General features: G+C 41.6%; 1 protein-coding gene across 1 annotated transcript in view; it reads left to right on the plus strand.

The window, feature by feature from the left end:
* The window catches only part of LOC126063636 (IQ domain-containing protein F5-like), a 29151-nt gene extending 14900 nt beyond the window's left edge, over nucleotides 1–14251 (plus strand). The window contains exons 2-3 of the mRNA XM_049862072.1: nucleotides 12695–12802; nucleotides 13793–14251. Of these exons, the coding sequence (XP_049718029.1) occupies nucleotides 12695–12802; nucleotides 13793–14251 (567 nt within the window). The remainder of the gene's footprint in view (nucleotides 1–12694; nucleotides 12803–13792) is intronic.
* Nucleotides 14252–14899: the final 648 nt, after the last annotated feature.

The raw sequence follows: 14899 nt of genomic DNA on the forward strand, positions 1-14899 counted from the left end.
GAGAAGGGAAGTGACCTCCTACCACCAAGAAAGCAGAGCTGGGAGCAGAGCATGTTTTTTGGACTCAGGGTCCCTGTGCTGAGAAGCTCCTAGACCAGGGGAAGATTGATGACAAGGACCTTCCCCCAGAGCCAATATAGAGAGAAAGTCTTCCCCTGGGGCTGGCACCCTGAATTTGGACTTCTAGCCCCCTAAACTGTGACAGAATAAATTTTTCTTTGTTAAAACCATCCACTTGTGGTATTTCTGTTATAGCAGCACTAGATAACTAAGAGAGGAGCCTGACTTGTGCAAATTTTCACCAAAACCTCAATAAAATACTACAAAAAGAATAAAAAAAGGACTATCTAGAGGCAGGGCCAAGATGGCTGACTAGGTAGAAGCTACTGCAGATCCCCTCTTGTAATAAAGACTCGGAAAAAACAAGTGAATCAATCACATACATGACAATCTACGAACCCTGACCGTCAAACACAGAACTAAGGAGTTGACCTGAGTGACAGGGGAGTGAAAAGCTGTGCCCTAAAGCAGCGGCCGCTTCTGGAACCGGCGACCCGTGCTACAGCCTTGAGACTTTGAGGTTCCCAGGTGCCAGAGTGGTGGGGCTGATCACGGCTTACTGAGACAGGGCAAGCACAGGATGTAGCCCTAACCCCTAACTCCCTGGAGTAACCTTGGTAGAGACTCAGCCAGTGCAAGCAGCCTGCACACTGATGTGGCTGACAAGAGAACGAGCAACCATGGGGAAGCAGCAACTGTTTTCAGAGCCTAGAGCCAGTGTCCCAGTTAGAAAACCTTGGCGCCGGGCTTTGGACTAAGCGCAGAGGAGCTGAGCATGGCTTCCTGAGATGGCGCAAGCATGGGACGCAGCCCTAGCCACCTAAAGCAACCTCGGCGGAAACCCAGCCAGCACACGCAGTCTGCACAACGACCCGGCTGACAGAAGGAGAAATCACGGAGAAGTAGCAACTGGTTTTGGAGCCTGGAGTGCAGCATCCCAGTCAGAAAACCTTGGTGCTGGGCTTTGGACTAGGAACGGAGGAGCTGATCAAGGCTTCCTGAGACGGTGCAAGCATGGGACACAGGCCTGACCCTCGGGGTAATCTCTACCCAGCTGGCGCACACAGGCTACACACCCCTCTGGAATCTCAGATAAAACAGTCATCACAAAGCAAGGTGAGAAACTTTGTCTATATTGTGCTACTCTCCCCTACCTGATCCCTCCCCTCCCTGCCCGAGGTGGCTTCATTAACATTGGAATTTCCTGGGCCAGGGAGCGAAGGACTCTGCAGGATTTTTTTTTTTTTCCCTAACCCATTCTCCCGGCCTGAGAGAAGCAGCAATTAACAGCCCAGGGGAGAAAAATCCTTCCCTGACTTCCCTAAACTGGAATAAAAATACAGAACCAGCTCCAGACAAGCATAAGAGATCCATAGTCGTTGGCTTTCATCCCTACAGGGAACAAGGTGGCTATTATAATGCAAAGGCAATTCTGATAGAGATCTGATTGTAATTGTTTTAGCAGAGCAGTGGAAAGACAAGTTTTCAAGGCCTGATATCTTTCTACCTATTAAACAGAGCCCTCACTGATCCACAGCAGGAAACTGAGGGCTGAAGCTCCACCCAAACCACCTAGGCACCTGCTAAAGGGGTCTGAGGATAGTGACGCCTACCAATCTTTAGAGGTACAAGCACTGGGTGCCTAAGGTACAGCTGCAGAGCCCACCTACGAAAGTGCTCTAGGAATAGAGACATACCTACCTCACTGGCATGTGGAGGAAGGCTGTCAGCATCCTGCCCTCCTCGGAGTGTGACCCCCTGCCGCTACTAGAATCTGGTGCATACAACTATCACCACTACTCCTCTACGTTAATAGGTGACAGCCTATACCACACACTTGGTGACCCAAAATCAGGACACCTAAGCTGATTCTATTCAAGAATAGTGAATGGACTCTGAGGCTTATATATCTGGTAACAACTCAAACCAGCTGGTAATAGGACATAAGTGATTCAAAGGCTACAACAATCAAGACAGTGCAATCTAGTAGCCCATCTGGGTATATTGAAACAAAACAAAACAAGAAGATAAGACTCAGTGAGCAAATATAAATCATTACAATATGTTGTAGATGGCTCAGAGACAGCAGTCGATATCAAATCACTTAAAGAAGCAGACCATGATTGCTTCTACAAATCCCCAAATTAAAGAATCAAAATCTTTCCCAAATGAAGATACAATCCTGGAATTGCCAGATGCAGAATATAAAAAACTAATATAGAGAATGCTTCAAGACATCAAGGATGACCTCAGAAATGAAATAAGACAATCTACAGAAAAAGCCAAGGAACACTCTGATGAAACAGTTGAAGAAATCAAAAAGGTTATTCAAGAACATAGTGGAAAAATTAATCAGCTGCAAGAATCCATACAGAGACATCTTTCAGAAATCCAAAAGATTAACAGTAAAATTACAGAATTAGACAACAGGAAGTCAGAGGAGCAGAATCGAGGAATTGGAATGCAGAGTGGGGGAGGTGGAGGATAAGGCAATTGACAGTTGAAGAAAAATCAGATAAAATAATTTTAAAAAATGAAGAAACCCTAAGAATCATGGGGGACTCTATCAGGAAGAATAACATGCATGTGATTGGAGTTCCAGAACAGGGAGGGATAACATAAAATACAGAGCGAATAGTTGAAGATCTGTTGGCAGAAAACTTCCCTGGCATTGCGAAAGATGAAAGGATATCTATCCAAGATGCTCATTGAACCCCATACAAGATTGATCCAAAAAGAAAATCACCAAGGCATATTATCATCAAACTTGCCAAAACCAAAGATAAAGAGAAAATTTTAAAAGCAGCCAGGGATAAAAGAAAAGTCACATACAAAGGTGAATCAATAAGAATAAGTTCAGACTACTTGGCAGAAACTATCCAGGCAAGAAGGCAATGGGATGACATATATAGAGCACTGAAGGGGAAAAACAGTCAGCCAAGAATCATATATCCAGCAAAACTCTCTATCAAATATGAAGGTGAAATTAAAACATTTACAGATAAACACAAGCTTAGAGAATTTGCAAAAACCAAACCAAAGCTACAAGAATTACTAAAGGAAATTCTTTTGTCAGAAAACCAATAATATCAGAAACCAACACAACACAAGATCACAGAACAGAACATCCTGATATCAACTCAAATAGGGAAATCACAAAAAATAAAATAAGATTAATTTAAAGAAGAAAAACATGCTCAAAACAGGGAATCATTGAAGTCATTATGTAAAAGATTATAATAACCCAAAAAGAGGGACTAAATACAGGAGGCATAGATTTTCCACATGGAGAAGAAAACGAGGTGATATAGGACAATACAAGTTAGGTTTTTACTTAGAAAAATAGGGGTAAATATTAAGATAACGACAAAGAGGTCTAACAATTCCATAACTCAAAATAAAAACCAAGAAAAACATAACAACTCAGCAAAAATAAATTCAACTACTATGAAAATGAGGAACACACAATTTACAAAGAAAAACTCAGCATAAAAAAGTAAGTGGAAAAATGAAATTGTTAACAACACACAAAAAAGGCATCAAAATGACAGCACTAAACTCATACTTATCGGTAATTACACTGAATGTAAATGGACTAATTGCACCAATAAAGAGACAGAGAGTCTCAGAGTGGATAAAAAAATACGATCTGTCTGTGTGTTATCTACAAGAGACACACCTTAGACTTAGAGACACAAACAAACTAAAACTCAAAGGATGGGAATTATATATCAAGCAAACAACAATCAAAAAAGAGCAGGAGTGGCAATATTAATTTCTGACAACACAGACTTTAAAGTTAAATCCACCACAAAGAATAAAGAAGGACACTACGTAATGATTAAAGGGACAATTTACCAGGAAGATATAACCATATTAAATATTTATGCACTCAATAACAGTGCTGCAAGATACATAAAACAAACCTTAACAGAATTGAAAAGTGAGACACTTCCACAATTATGGTAGGAGACTTCAACACACCACTTTCGGAGAAGGATAGGACTTCCATTAAGAAGCTCAATAGAGACATGGAAGATCTAATTGCTACAATCAACCAACTTGATCTCATAGACTTATACAGAACACTCCACCCAACAGCAGCCAAACTATACTTTCTTTTCTAGTGCACATGGAACATTCTCTAGAATAGATCGCATATTAGGTCATAAAACAAACCTTTGCAGAATCCAAAACATCGAAATATTACAAAGCATCTTCTCAGACCATAAGGCCATAAAAGTAGAAATCAATAACAGAAAAATCAGGGAAAAGAAATCAAATACTTGGAAACTGAACAATATCCTGCTCAAAAGACTGGGTTATAGAAGACATTAAGGAGGGAATAAAGAAATTCATAGAATGCGACGAGAATGAAAACACTTCCTATCAAAACCTCTGGGACACAGCAAAAGCAGTGCTCAGAGGTCAATTTATATTGACAAATGCACACATATATAAAGAAGAAAGAGCCAAAATCAGAGAACTGTCCCTACAGCTTGAACAAATAGAAAGCGAGCAACAAAAGAATCCATCAGGCACCAGAAGAAAACAAATAATAAAAATTAGAGCAGAATTAAATGAATTAGAGAACAGAAAAACAACTGAAAGAATTAACAAAGCCAAAAGCTGGTTCTTTGAAAAAATTAACAAAATTGATAAACCATTGGCTAGACTGACTAAAGCAATACAGGAAAGGAAACAAATAACCCGAATAAGAAACGAGAAGCACCACATCACAACAGAACCAAATGAAATTAAAAGAATCATTTCAGATTATTATAAAAAATTGTACTCTAACAAATTTGAAAACCTAGAAGAAATGGATGAATTCCTAGAAACACACTACCTACCTAAACTAACACAATCAGAAGTAGAACAACTAAATAGACCCATAACGAAAAAAGAGATTGAGAAGGTAATCAAAAAACTCCCCAACAAAAAAAAAAAAAAGGCCTGGCCCGGACGGCTTCACTGCAGAGTTCTACCAAACTTTCAGAGAAGAGTTAACACCACTACTACTAAAGGTATTTCAAAGCATAGAAAAGGATGGAATACTACCTAACTCATTCTATGAAGCCAGCATATCCCTGATACCAAAACCAGGTAAAGACACCACAAGAAAAGAAAATTACAGACCTATATCCCTCATGAACATAGATGCAAAAATCCTTAACAAAATTCTAGCCAACAGAATTCAAAAACATATCAAAAAAATAATCCTCCATGACCAGGTGGGATTTACATCAGGTATGCAAAGTTTTATGCAAAGTTGGTTCAATATTAGAAAAACAATTAATGTAATCCACCATATAAATAAAACAAAAGACAAAAACCACATGATCTTATCAACTGATGCAGAAAAGGCATTTGACAAAGTTCAAAACCCAGTCATGATAAAAACTCTCAGCAAAATAGGAATAGAAGGAAAATCCCTCAACATAATAAAGGGCATTTATACAAAGCCAACAGCCAACATCATCCTAAATGGAGAGAGTCTAAAAGCATTTCCCTTGAGAACGGGAACCAGACAAGGATGCCCTTTATCACCGCTCTTATTCAACATTGTGTTGGAGGTCCTAGCCAGAGCACTTAGGCTAGACAAAGAAATAAAGGTCATCCAGATTGGCAAGAAAGAAGTAAAAGTATCTCTATTTGCAGATTACATGATTTTATACACAGAAAACCCCAACGAATCCACCAGAAAACTACTGAAACTAATAAAAGAGGTTGGCAGAGTTTCAGGTTACAAGATAAACATACAAAAATCAGTTGGATTCCTCTACATCAACAAAAAGAACATCGAAGAGGAAATCACCAAATCAATACCATTCACAGTGGCCCCCAAGAAGATAAAATACTTAGGAATAAATCTTACTAAAAATGTAAAAGACCTATACAAAGAAAACTACAAAGTACTACTGCAAGAAACTAAAAGGGACCTACATAAGTGGAAAAACATACCTTGCTCGTGGACAGGAAGACTTAACATAGTAAAAATGTCTATTCTACCAAAAGCCATCTACATATACAGTGCACTTCTGATCCAAATTCCAATGACATTTTTTAATGTGTTGGAGAAACAAATCACCAACTTCATATGGAAGGGAAAGAAGCCCCAGATAAGTAAAGCATTGCTGAAAAAGAAGTAGAAAGTGGGATGCCTCACTCTACCTGATTTTAGAACATATTATACAGCCACAGTAGTCAAAACAGCCTGGTACTGGTACAACAACAGGCCCATAGACCAATGGAACAGAATTGAGAATCCAGATATAAATCCATCCACATATGAGTAGCTGATATTTGACAAAGGCTCAGTGTCAGTTAATTGGGGAAAAGATAGTCTTTTTAACAAATGGTGCTGGCATAACTTGATATCCATTTGCAAAAAAATGAAACAGGACCCATACTTCACACCATGCACAAAAACTAACTCCAAATGGATCAAAGATGTAAACATAAAGTCTAAAACGATAAAAATCATGGAAGAAAAAATGGGGACAACGTTAGAAGCCCTAATACAAGGCATAAACAGAATACAAAACATTACCAAAAATGATGAAGAGAAACCAGATAACTGGGAGCTCCTAAAAATCAAACACCTATGCTCATTTAAGACTTCACCAAAAGAGTAAAAAGACCACCTACAGACTGGGAAAAAATTTTCAGCTATGACATCTCCGACCAGCACCTGATCTCTAAAATCTATATGATTCTGCTAAAACTCAACGACAAAAAGATAAACAATCCAATTAAAAATTGGGCAAAGTATATGAACACACACTTCACTAAAGAAGATATTCGGGCAGCTAACAGATACATGAAGAAATGCGCTCAATCGTTAACCATTAGAGAAATGCAAATTAAAACTACGATGAGATTCCATCTCACTCCAACAAGGCTGGCATTAATCCAAAAAACACAAAATAATAAATGTGGGAGAGGCTGTGGAGAGATTGAACACTTATACACTGCTGGTGGGAATGTAAAATGGTACAACCACTTTGAAAATCGATCTGGCGTTTCCTTAAAAAGCTAGAAATAGAACTACCATACGACCCAGAAATCCCACTCCTCAGCATATATCCTAGAGAAATAAGAACCTTTAAATGAACAGATATATGCACACCCATGTTTATTGCAGCACTATTTACAATAGCAAAAAGATGGAAGCAACCAAGGTGTCCATCAACAGACAAATGGATAAATAAATTACGGTATATTCACACAATGGAATACTACGCATCAATAAAGAACAGTGAAGAATCTGTGAAACATTTCATAACATGGAGGAACCTGGAAGGTATTATGCTGAGTGAAATTAGTCAGATGCAAAAGGACAAATATTGTATAAGACCACCATTATAAGATCTTGAGAAATAGTTTAAACTGAGAAGAACACATTCTTTTGTGGTTACAAGAGAGGGGATGGAGGGAGAGTGGGAGAGGGTTATTTATTGATTAGATAGTAGATAAGAACTGCTTTAGGTGAAGGGAAGGACAACACTCAATACAGGGAAGGTCAGCACAACTGGACTGGACCAAAAGCAAAGAAGTTTCCTGAATAAACTGAATACTTCGAAGGTCAGTGGAGCAGGGGTGGGGGTTTGGAGACTATGGCCTCAGGGGACATCTAAGTCAATTGGGAAAATAAATTCTATTAAGAAAACATTCTGTCTCCCACTTTGAAGTGTGCCGTCTGGGGTCTTAAACGCTAGCAAGCAGTCATCTAAGATGCATCAATTGGTCTTAACCCACCTGGATCAAAGGAGAATGAAGAACACCAAGGACACAAGGCGATTATGAGCCCAAGAGACAGAAAGGGTCACATGAACCAGAGACTACATCATCCTGAAACCAGAAGAACTAGATGGTACCCAGCCACAACCAATGCCTGCCCTGACAGGGAGCACAATAGAGAACTCCTGAGGGAGCAGGAGAACAGTGGGATCCGGACCCCAAATTCTCATAAAAAGACCTGACTTAATGGTCTGACTAAGACTAAAAGAATCCTGGCGGTCATGGTCCCCAAACCTTCTGTTGGCCCAGGACAGGAACCATTCCCAAAGACAACTCATCAGACATGGATTGGACTGGACAATGGGTTGGAGAGAGATGCTGATGAGGAGTGAGCTTCTTGGACCAGGTGGACACTTGAGACTATGTTGGCATCTCCTGCCTGAAGGGGAGATGAGAGGGTGGAGGGGGTTAGGAACTGGCAAAACAGTCAAGAAAGGAGAAACTGGAAGGAGGGAGCTGGTTGACTCATTACGGGGAGAGCAAGTGGGGGTATGTAGTAAGGTGTATATAAGTTTATATGTGAGAGACTGACTTGATTTGTAAACTTTCACTTAAAGCACAATAAAAATCATTTAAAAAAAAAAAGAACATCTTTATGGGATCAAAGTGACCACAGCAGCTGGAAAGATTAGATAGGAAACTTAGGGGGCAGTGAGTTTATGTTCATGAGACATGAACAGAAAAGGAGGGTGAGAATGGTTGTACAACTTGAAGAACGTAATCAATGTCACTGAATTGTACTTGTAGAAATTGTTGAATTGGTTTATGTTCTGCTGGGTATATGCATAACAACAACAAAATAAAATAAATTATAAAAAAGAAGATGATTCAAGGCATTGATAAGACAGTTGCCCATCATTGATGAGAGAATTTCTGAAGAGATTCTTTAGAAAGAATTACAGTTTAAGGCAGTCGACCAACTATGCCAAGATGAATGAAAACAGATGGAATCCAAAACATGTCGCAGCACAACCTCAACTGATAAAAATAAAATACTTAACCAACAGCTTACCTACCAAGTAGGAAGCCAGATGGACATCAGTTTTTTCAGCAGCAACAGTGGGTACAAGGAGAGAGTGGAGAAGCATCCCTAACTTTCTGAAGAGATATCTTTTTAAGCAAGTATGAAAGCAAATGAAAGGCCATTTCAAGCATCCAAAGACCCTAGAAAGTTTACTGTACTGTTCAGAAAGACATACTGAGCAATGAACTCCATGACAAGGATAAACTAATCTAGGAGAACGACACAAGAAGCAATGATGAGTAGTTGTTGTTAGTTGCCATTGAGTCAATTCCAACTCAAGGCAACCCTGTGTGTTACACAGTAGAAGTGCTCCATAGGGTTTTCTGGCTGCAATCTCTCTCTCTTTTTTTTTTTTTAATTTATTTATTGTGGTGAGTACATGTATCACAAAAAATTTACTGCCTTCCAACATTTCTTAACTCATGGACAATTTTGTTTCAGTAATAGCTCCCCTTCCAGATTATTTTGAAGCAAATTTCAGGCATCATATATTGTGTCTTAAACATTTCAGCATTAATTAAATATTCAGATAAAGATTCTTAGGGAAAAAAACACAATATCAAATTTTCCCAAATATACATATATATATTAGACATTATTCTCAGTGGTCCCTGGGGCTGTGACTCTGAGGGGAGCCAGGGTCTTATACCTACCCCTGGGCTTTGGCCAGAAGCCCTTCTGATCAGCACTGACTTTTTGGCTCCAGGTCACCCCCTCATCCATTTCTTGACTGTGGCCTTGAGGCCCTTGCCGGCAAAGGAAGACAGGAGAACAGTTGAGGTCTTTTGAGCCTGAGCTGGGGCCCCAGCTGGTAGTCGGGGTCTCATGGGGTTTTCTGACCTGTGTGTGTCCTCCTGTCCCAGCAAGCTGGTAACTGGGTGTCCTATGGATGGGCCAGACATGGGGGGATACAGCCACAGTGAGGTAGTTTACCCTATCCCCCCAATTCCACTATCCTCATCAGAGATACTCAGAAACTCAGTGCCGTCAGATGATCGTTGTTAAATTTTTTCCTGTTATTTCTTTTTTTTTAATTTTTTATTATGCTTTAAGTGAAAGTTTACAAATCAAGTCAGTCTCTCATGCAAAAACTTATATACACCTCACTATATATATATATATATATATATATATATATATATATATATATATATATATATATATATATATATATATATATATATATATATATACTCCTGGGTTGGGTTTATATACTCCTAATTGCTCTCCCCACAATGAGACAGCACACTCACTCCCTCCACTCTCTCTTTTCAGGTCCATTTGGCAAGCTTCTGACCCCTTCCACCTTCACATCTCCCCTCCAGACAGTAGATGTCCCCATAGTCTCATGTGTCCGCTTGATCCAAGAAGTCCACTCCTCACCAGTATCATTTTCTATCCCACTGTCCAGTCCAATCCCTGTCCAAAGAGCCGGCTTCGGGCTAACAGACTGGGGACTGTGGCCTTCTGGGTCCTTCTAGTCTCAGTCAGACCATTAAGTCTGGTCTTTTTACGAGAATATGGGGTCTGCATCCCACAGCTCTCCTGCTCCCTCAGGGGCTCTCTTTTGTGTTCCCTGTCAGAGAAGTCATTGGTTGTAGCTGGGCACCATCTAGTTCCTCTGGTCTCAGGATGATGTAGTCTCTGCTTTATGTGGCCCTTTCTGTCTCTCGGGCTCATAACTACCTTGTGTCTCTGGTGTTCTTTATTCTCCTTTGCTCCAGGTGGATTGATGCATCTTAGATGGCCACTTACTAGCATTTAAGACCCCAGATGCCACTCTCCAAAGTGGGATGCAGAATGTTTTCTTAATAGATTTTATTATGCCAATTGACTTAGATGTCTCCTGAAACCATGGTCCCTAACCCCCCACCCCTGCTATGCGGGCCTTGGAAGCATTCAGTTTATTCAGGAAACTTCTTTGCTTTTGGTTTAGTCCAGCTGTTCTGACCTCTCCTGTATTTTGTCTTTCCCTTCACCTAAAATAGTTCTTATCTACTATCTAATTAGTGAAAACCCCTTTCTCTCCCTCCTTCCCTCCCCCCTCTTGTAATCATCAAAGAATATTTTCTTCTCTGTTTAAACTATTTCTCCAGTTCTTATAACAGTGGTCTCATACAATATTAGTCCTTTTGCAACTGACTAATTCCACTTAGCATAATGCCTTCCAGATTCCTCCATGTTATGAAATATTTCACGGATTCGTCACTGTTCTTTATCAATGCGTAGCATTCCATTGTGTGAATATACCATAATTTATTTATCCATTCATCCTTTGTTGGGCACCTTGGTTGCTTCCATCTTTTTGCTGTTGTAAACAGTGCTGCAATAACATGGGCGTGCATATATCTGTTTTTGTAAAGGCTCTTATTTCTCTAGGATATATTCCAAGGAGTGGGATTGCTGGATCGTATGGTGGTTTTATTTCTACCTTTTTAAGGAAGCACCAAATCCATTTCCAAAGTGGTTGTACCATTTTACATTCCCACCAGCAGTGTAGAAGTGTTCCAGTCTCTCCACAACCTCTCCAACATTTATTATTTTGTGTTTTTTGGATTAATGCCAGCCTTGTTGGAGTGAGATGGACTCTCATTGTAGTTTTGATTTGCATTTCTCTAATGGCTAATGATCGTGAGCATTTCCTCACGTATCTGTTAGCTACATGAATGTCTTCTTTAGTGAAGTGCCTGTTCATATCTTTTGCCCATTTTTTGATTGGGTTGTCTTTTCGTAGTTGAGTTTTTGCAGTACCACGTAGATTTTAGAGATCAGGCGCTGATCAGAAATGTCATAGCTGAAAACTTTTTCCCAGTCTGTAAGCGATCTTTTTGCTCTTTTGGTGAAGTCTTTAGATGAGCATAGGTGTTTGATTTTTAGGAGCTCCCAGTTATCCATTTGCTCTTCTGCATTGTTAGTAATGTTTTGTATACTGTTTATGCCATATATTAGGGCTCCTAGCATTGTCCCTGTTTTTTCTCCCATGATTTTTATCGTTTTAGGCTTTATGTTTACGTCTTTGATCCATTTAGAGTTAGTTTTTGTGCATGGTGTGAGGTACGCATATTGTTTCATTAAATTTTTGTTTATATCTTTCTAATCTCTCCCTGCATCTATTAAAATAATACCTTCGTAAGACATTCATATAAATTATATAGCTAGATAGGGACGATATTGTTCCTCTACTCAAGTTCTCTTCCATGTCAGGACATTAAGAGCAAACTCATTCTTCACTGTTTTATTAAAGTGTTCAGTTTGATGAGTTTTTACTGTTCTGTGTTCTTTTGTTTTACCACCCCAAAAAATATATAACACATTTCCAGCATCCTCCATTTGTAGATAAATTTTGGACATTTCTGGTAGAAAAGAATGGACAAGACCTCCATATTATCACTGTCCTCAAGATTTCAACTGTTGGAAGCCATCTTGATGCCTCAATCACAGCTTCTCTTATGACATCACAGCTCTCTCCCCTCCTCCGCTCTTCCTGCTGGAGCCACAGGAGGAGAGCAGACCTGAGAGCAATGGAGCCGTCTTGCCCCTAACCATGAGCAATTTAGGGGTTTGGAGACCTAAAGGGATTTGAACCATCCATCCCCAAGTCATGGGCATTCGATTTTGTGTAAGAGTCAGCCAGTCCACCCAAAGTTGCAGGAAAAGCAGGGCAGATTTCCACAGTTAACTCCAGACGTGGGCCCTACAACTAAAGTCTCTGGACAAGACAGGAGGCTGAGCATATGGGGAACTTGGCACTGGTTTGTACAGAGAATAACCTCACCCACACCCTTCCCCCCTAAACTCTGATTACAGAAAGATGGACAGTTCTGTGAAATTGTAATCAGAAATGTTGATGAAAACACTGTGATGAAGCAAAGACCAGAGAAGGAAAATCCTCCACCTCCACCCCCTCCACCAAAGGTAGGTCAGTGGATGTCCTCAAGGTTGACAGGGAGCCCTGATTTGTGACCTTTCTGACTGATGTCATCATCAATGTTGGGTTGTATTCTCTGTGGCCCATAGCATGGAGTGATCATGGAGTTTATCACCCAAACCAAGATCCATTGGCCAGTGAATGGTGGTGCTATTAATTATTAGAAGCAACAGTCATAAATTGAGAATGTCCCAAGCCAGCCAAGACCAATAGCTTTCCTATTCAGAGCTGGAATTAATAGCAATTGACTCTTCCCTGGGTATCCTCTTCTTCCATTTCCTTCTCAGTCTGAGAAATGTGAGTGCTGAGACATGGAGAGTTGGCGGTAGGGAGGAGAAACTCTAAAAACTGGGAGCCAGACCATGCAAAGTTTAGGAGTAGGGTGGTGAGGGCTGTGTGTGGAGAATGCATGGCCAATGTGTGTGTGTTTGCACATGTGTATGTGTGTGTTAACTGAAGTTTAAGATGTGAGAATCAAAAAAGGTGAAAGTTGGAAATAGATAAGAAGGACCTCAAGCTGTATGGAGCAGGGAAACTTTTAACACAATTACGTGGCAGAGGGAGGGAGCAGGTTGTGGATCTGAGCTGGTGTCAGGGATGAGAGGGCAGTGGGAGCAAAGGCTACCATTTCTCCAGCAGGTGGGTGGGGTCTGAAGGGAAACCACAGGGATCCCAAGAAGGTGGGCAACCCCAAGAGGAACATGGTAACCCTTCTACCTACAGTTCATGGTTTTCTTGCTGTAGACTGGCCAACCTGATCCATGTAAAACTGGGCAAGGCAATGTATCCACGTCCATGAACCAGAGAGTGGTAGAGGGAGGCTTGTGCTCCTGGCTCCAGTCAGTGCCCTGCTGAGTGCTCCTGAATTTCAGAGGAAGTGGCAATTGTTGATAGAAGATCAGGGTCCCTTTCTGGCACACCCTGGGGCTGAGGTGGGTGGGGAATATTTCCTGAGTGTCACTTCTTTTTCCTTGCAGCCCCCGCAAAAGAAAAAGAAACCCCCTGACAATGAGGCGGAAGCCATAAAGATCCAGGCTTGGTGGCGCGGCACCCTGGTGCGCCGGACTCTGCTGCACGCAGCCCTCCAGGCCTGGATCATTCAGTGCTGGTGGCGGCAGACATTGGCGAGGCTACAGACCAAGAAGCGGCAGGAGGCGCTGGAGTGCTTTGCACGGCGAGAACGGGCAGCAACCAGCGCTCAGGCCTGGTTCCGCATGCTGTGCATCCGCCGGCGTTACTGCCGCCTGCTCAACGCTGTCCGCATCATCCAGGCCTATTGGCGGTGGCGGTGGAGGTTGCGTCATTGCCATACCCGTGGCGATTTCCAGGGTAGCTATGAACTCACAGCAAACCAGCTACAACTTCGGCTTGAAATCCTTCTGGGCTCACTGACTTGTCGAATTACGGACTGCATTCCCTTCCCAATAAAGGAATGACCAGGTCGGCTCCAACTCTGTGTCACTAGATCTCTTTCTGACAAGCTCCAGGAGGTCCTTGTTTCCGCAGCCGGTCAAGGAAAATGATGGCAGATGCCTGACATCTAACATGCCAGCTACCAGGAATTGGAAAGGGCTGTCCAGAATCCCTTGTGGAGAAGGACTCTGAAAGCTGAGTGCAAAATGAGCAGGAGCTATGATTGACTAGTGATGTCTGCCATAGGCAGAAGTGTTGGGAGTGCAGGGCTACCATGTCCACCAACTCCAGGGGTCCTTATTCACCTGAGGTCCACGTAAATGGCGCCCCCTGGAGTTGTGCTGCATAAGGGCTTGGGTGGGGTGTGGTGACACCCCTACCGTTTGCCCATCTGGTGTAGTGTCTCAGGCCCTGCTTCTCTTCCCACCTGTACCCACGGAAACAGGTTTAAGGGTCCCCCCACAGGAACCCTATGATGCTACTTTCCTGTCCATCTCGGGGGCTGCTTTCCTCACACTCAGCCTCCAAACTGGAATATGACCCCTTAGTTCCAAGGTGGTACAGATCATAAGCTGGAGTCCTTGCTCCTTCTTCAAACTTCACCTGTCCCTTTTCCTCCTGAGTGGGGACTCATGTTCCTCAAACCTTGGCAGTGTGGGCAGTTCCTTGGG

The sequence above is a fragment of the Elephas maximus genome, chromosome 20 (assembly GCF_024166365.1).
Source record: "Elephas maximus indicus isolate mEleMax1 chromosome 20, mEleMax1 primary haplotype, whole genome shotgun sequence".
NCBI classification, from domain to species: Eukaryota; Metazoa; Chordata; class Mammalia; order Proboscidea; family Elephantidae; genus Elephas; species Elephas maximus.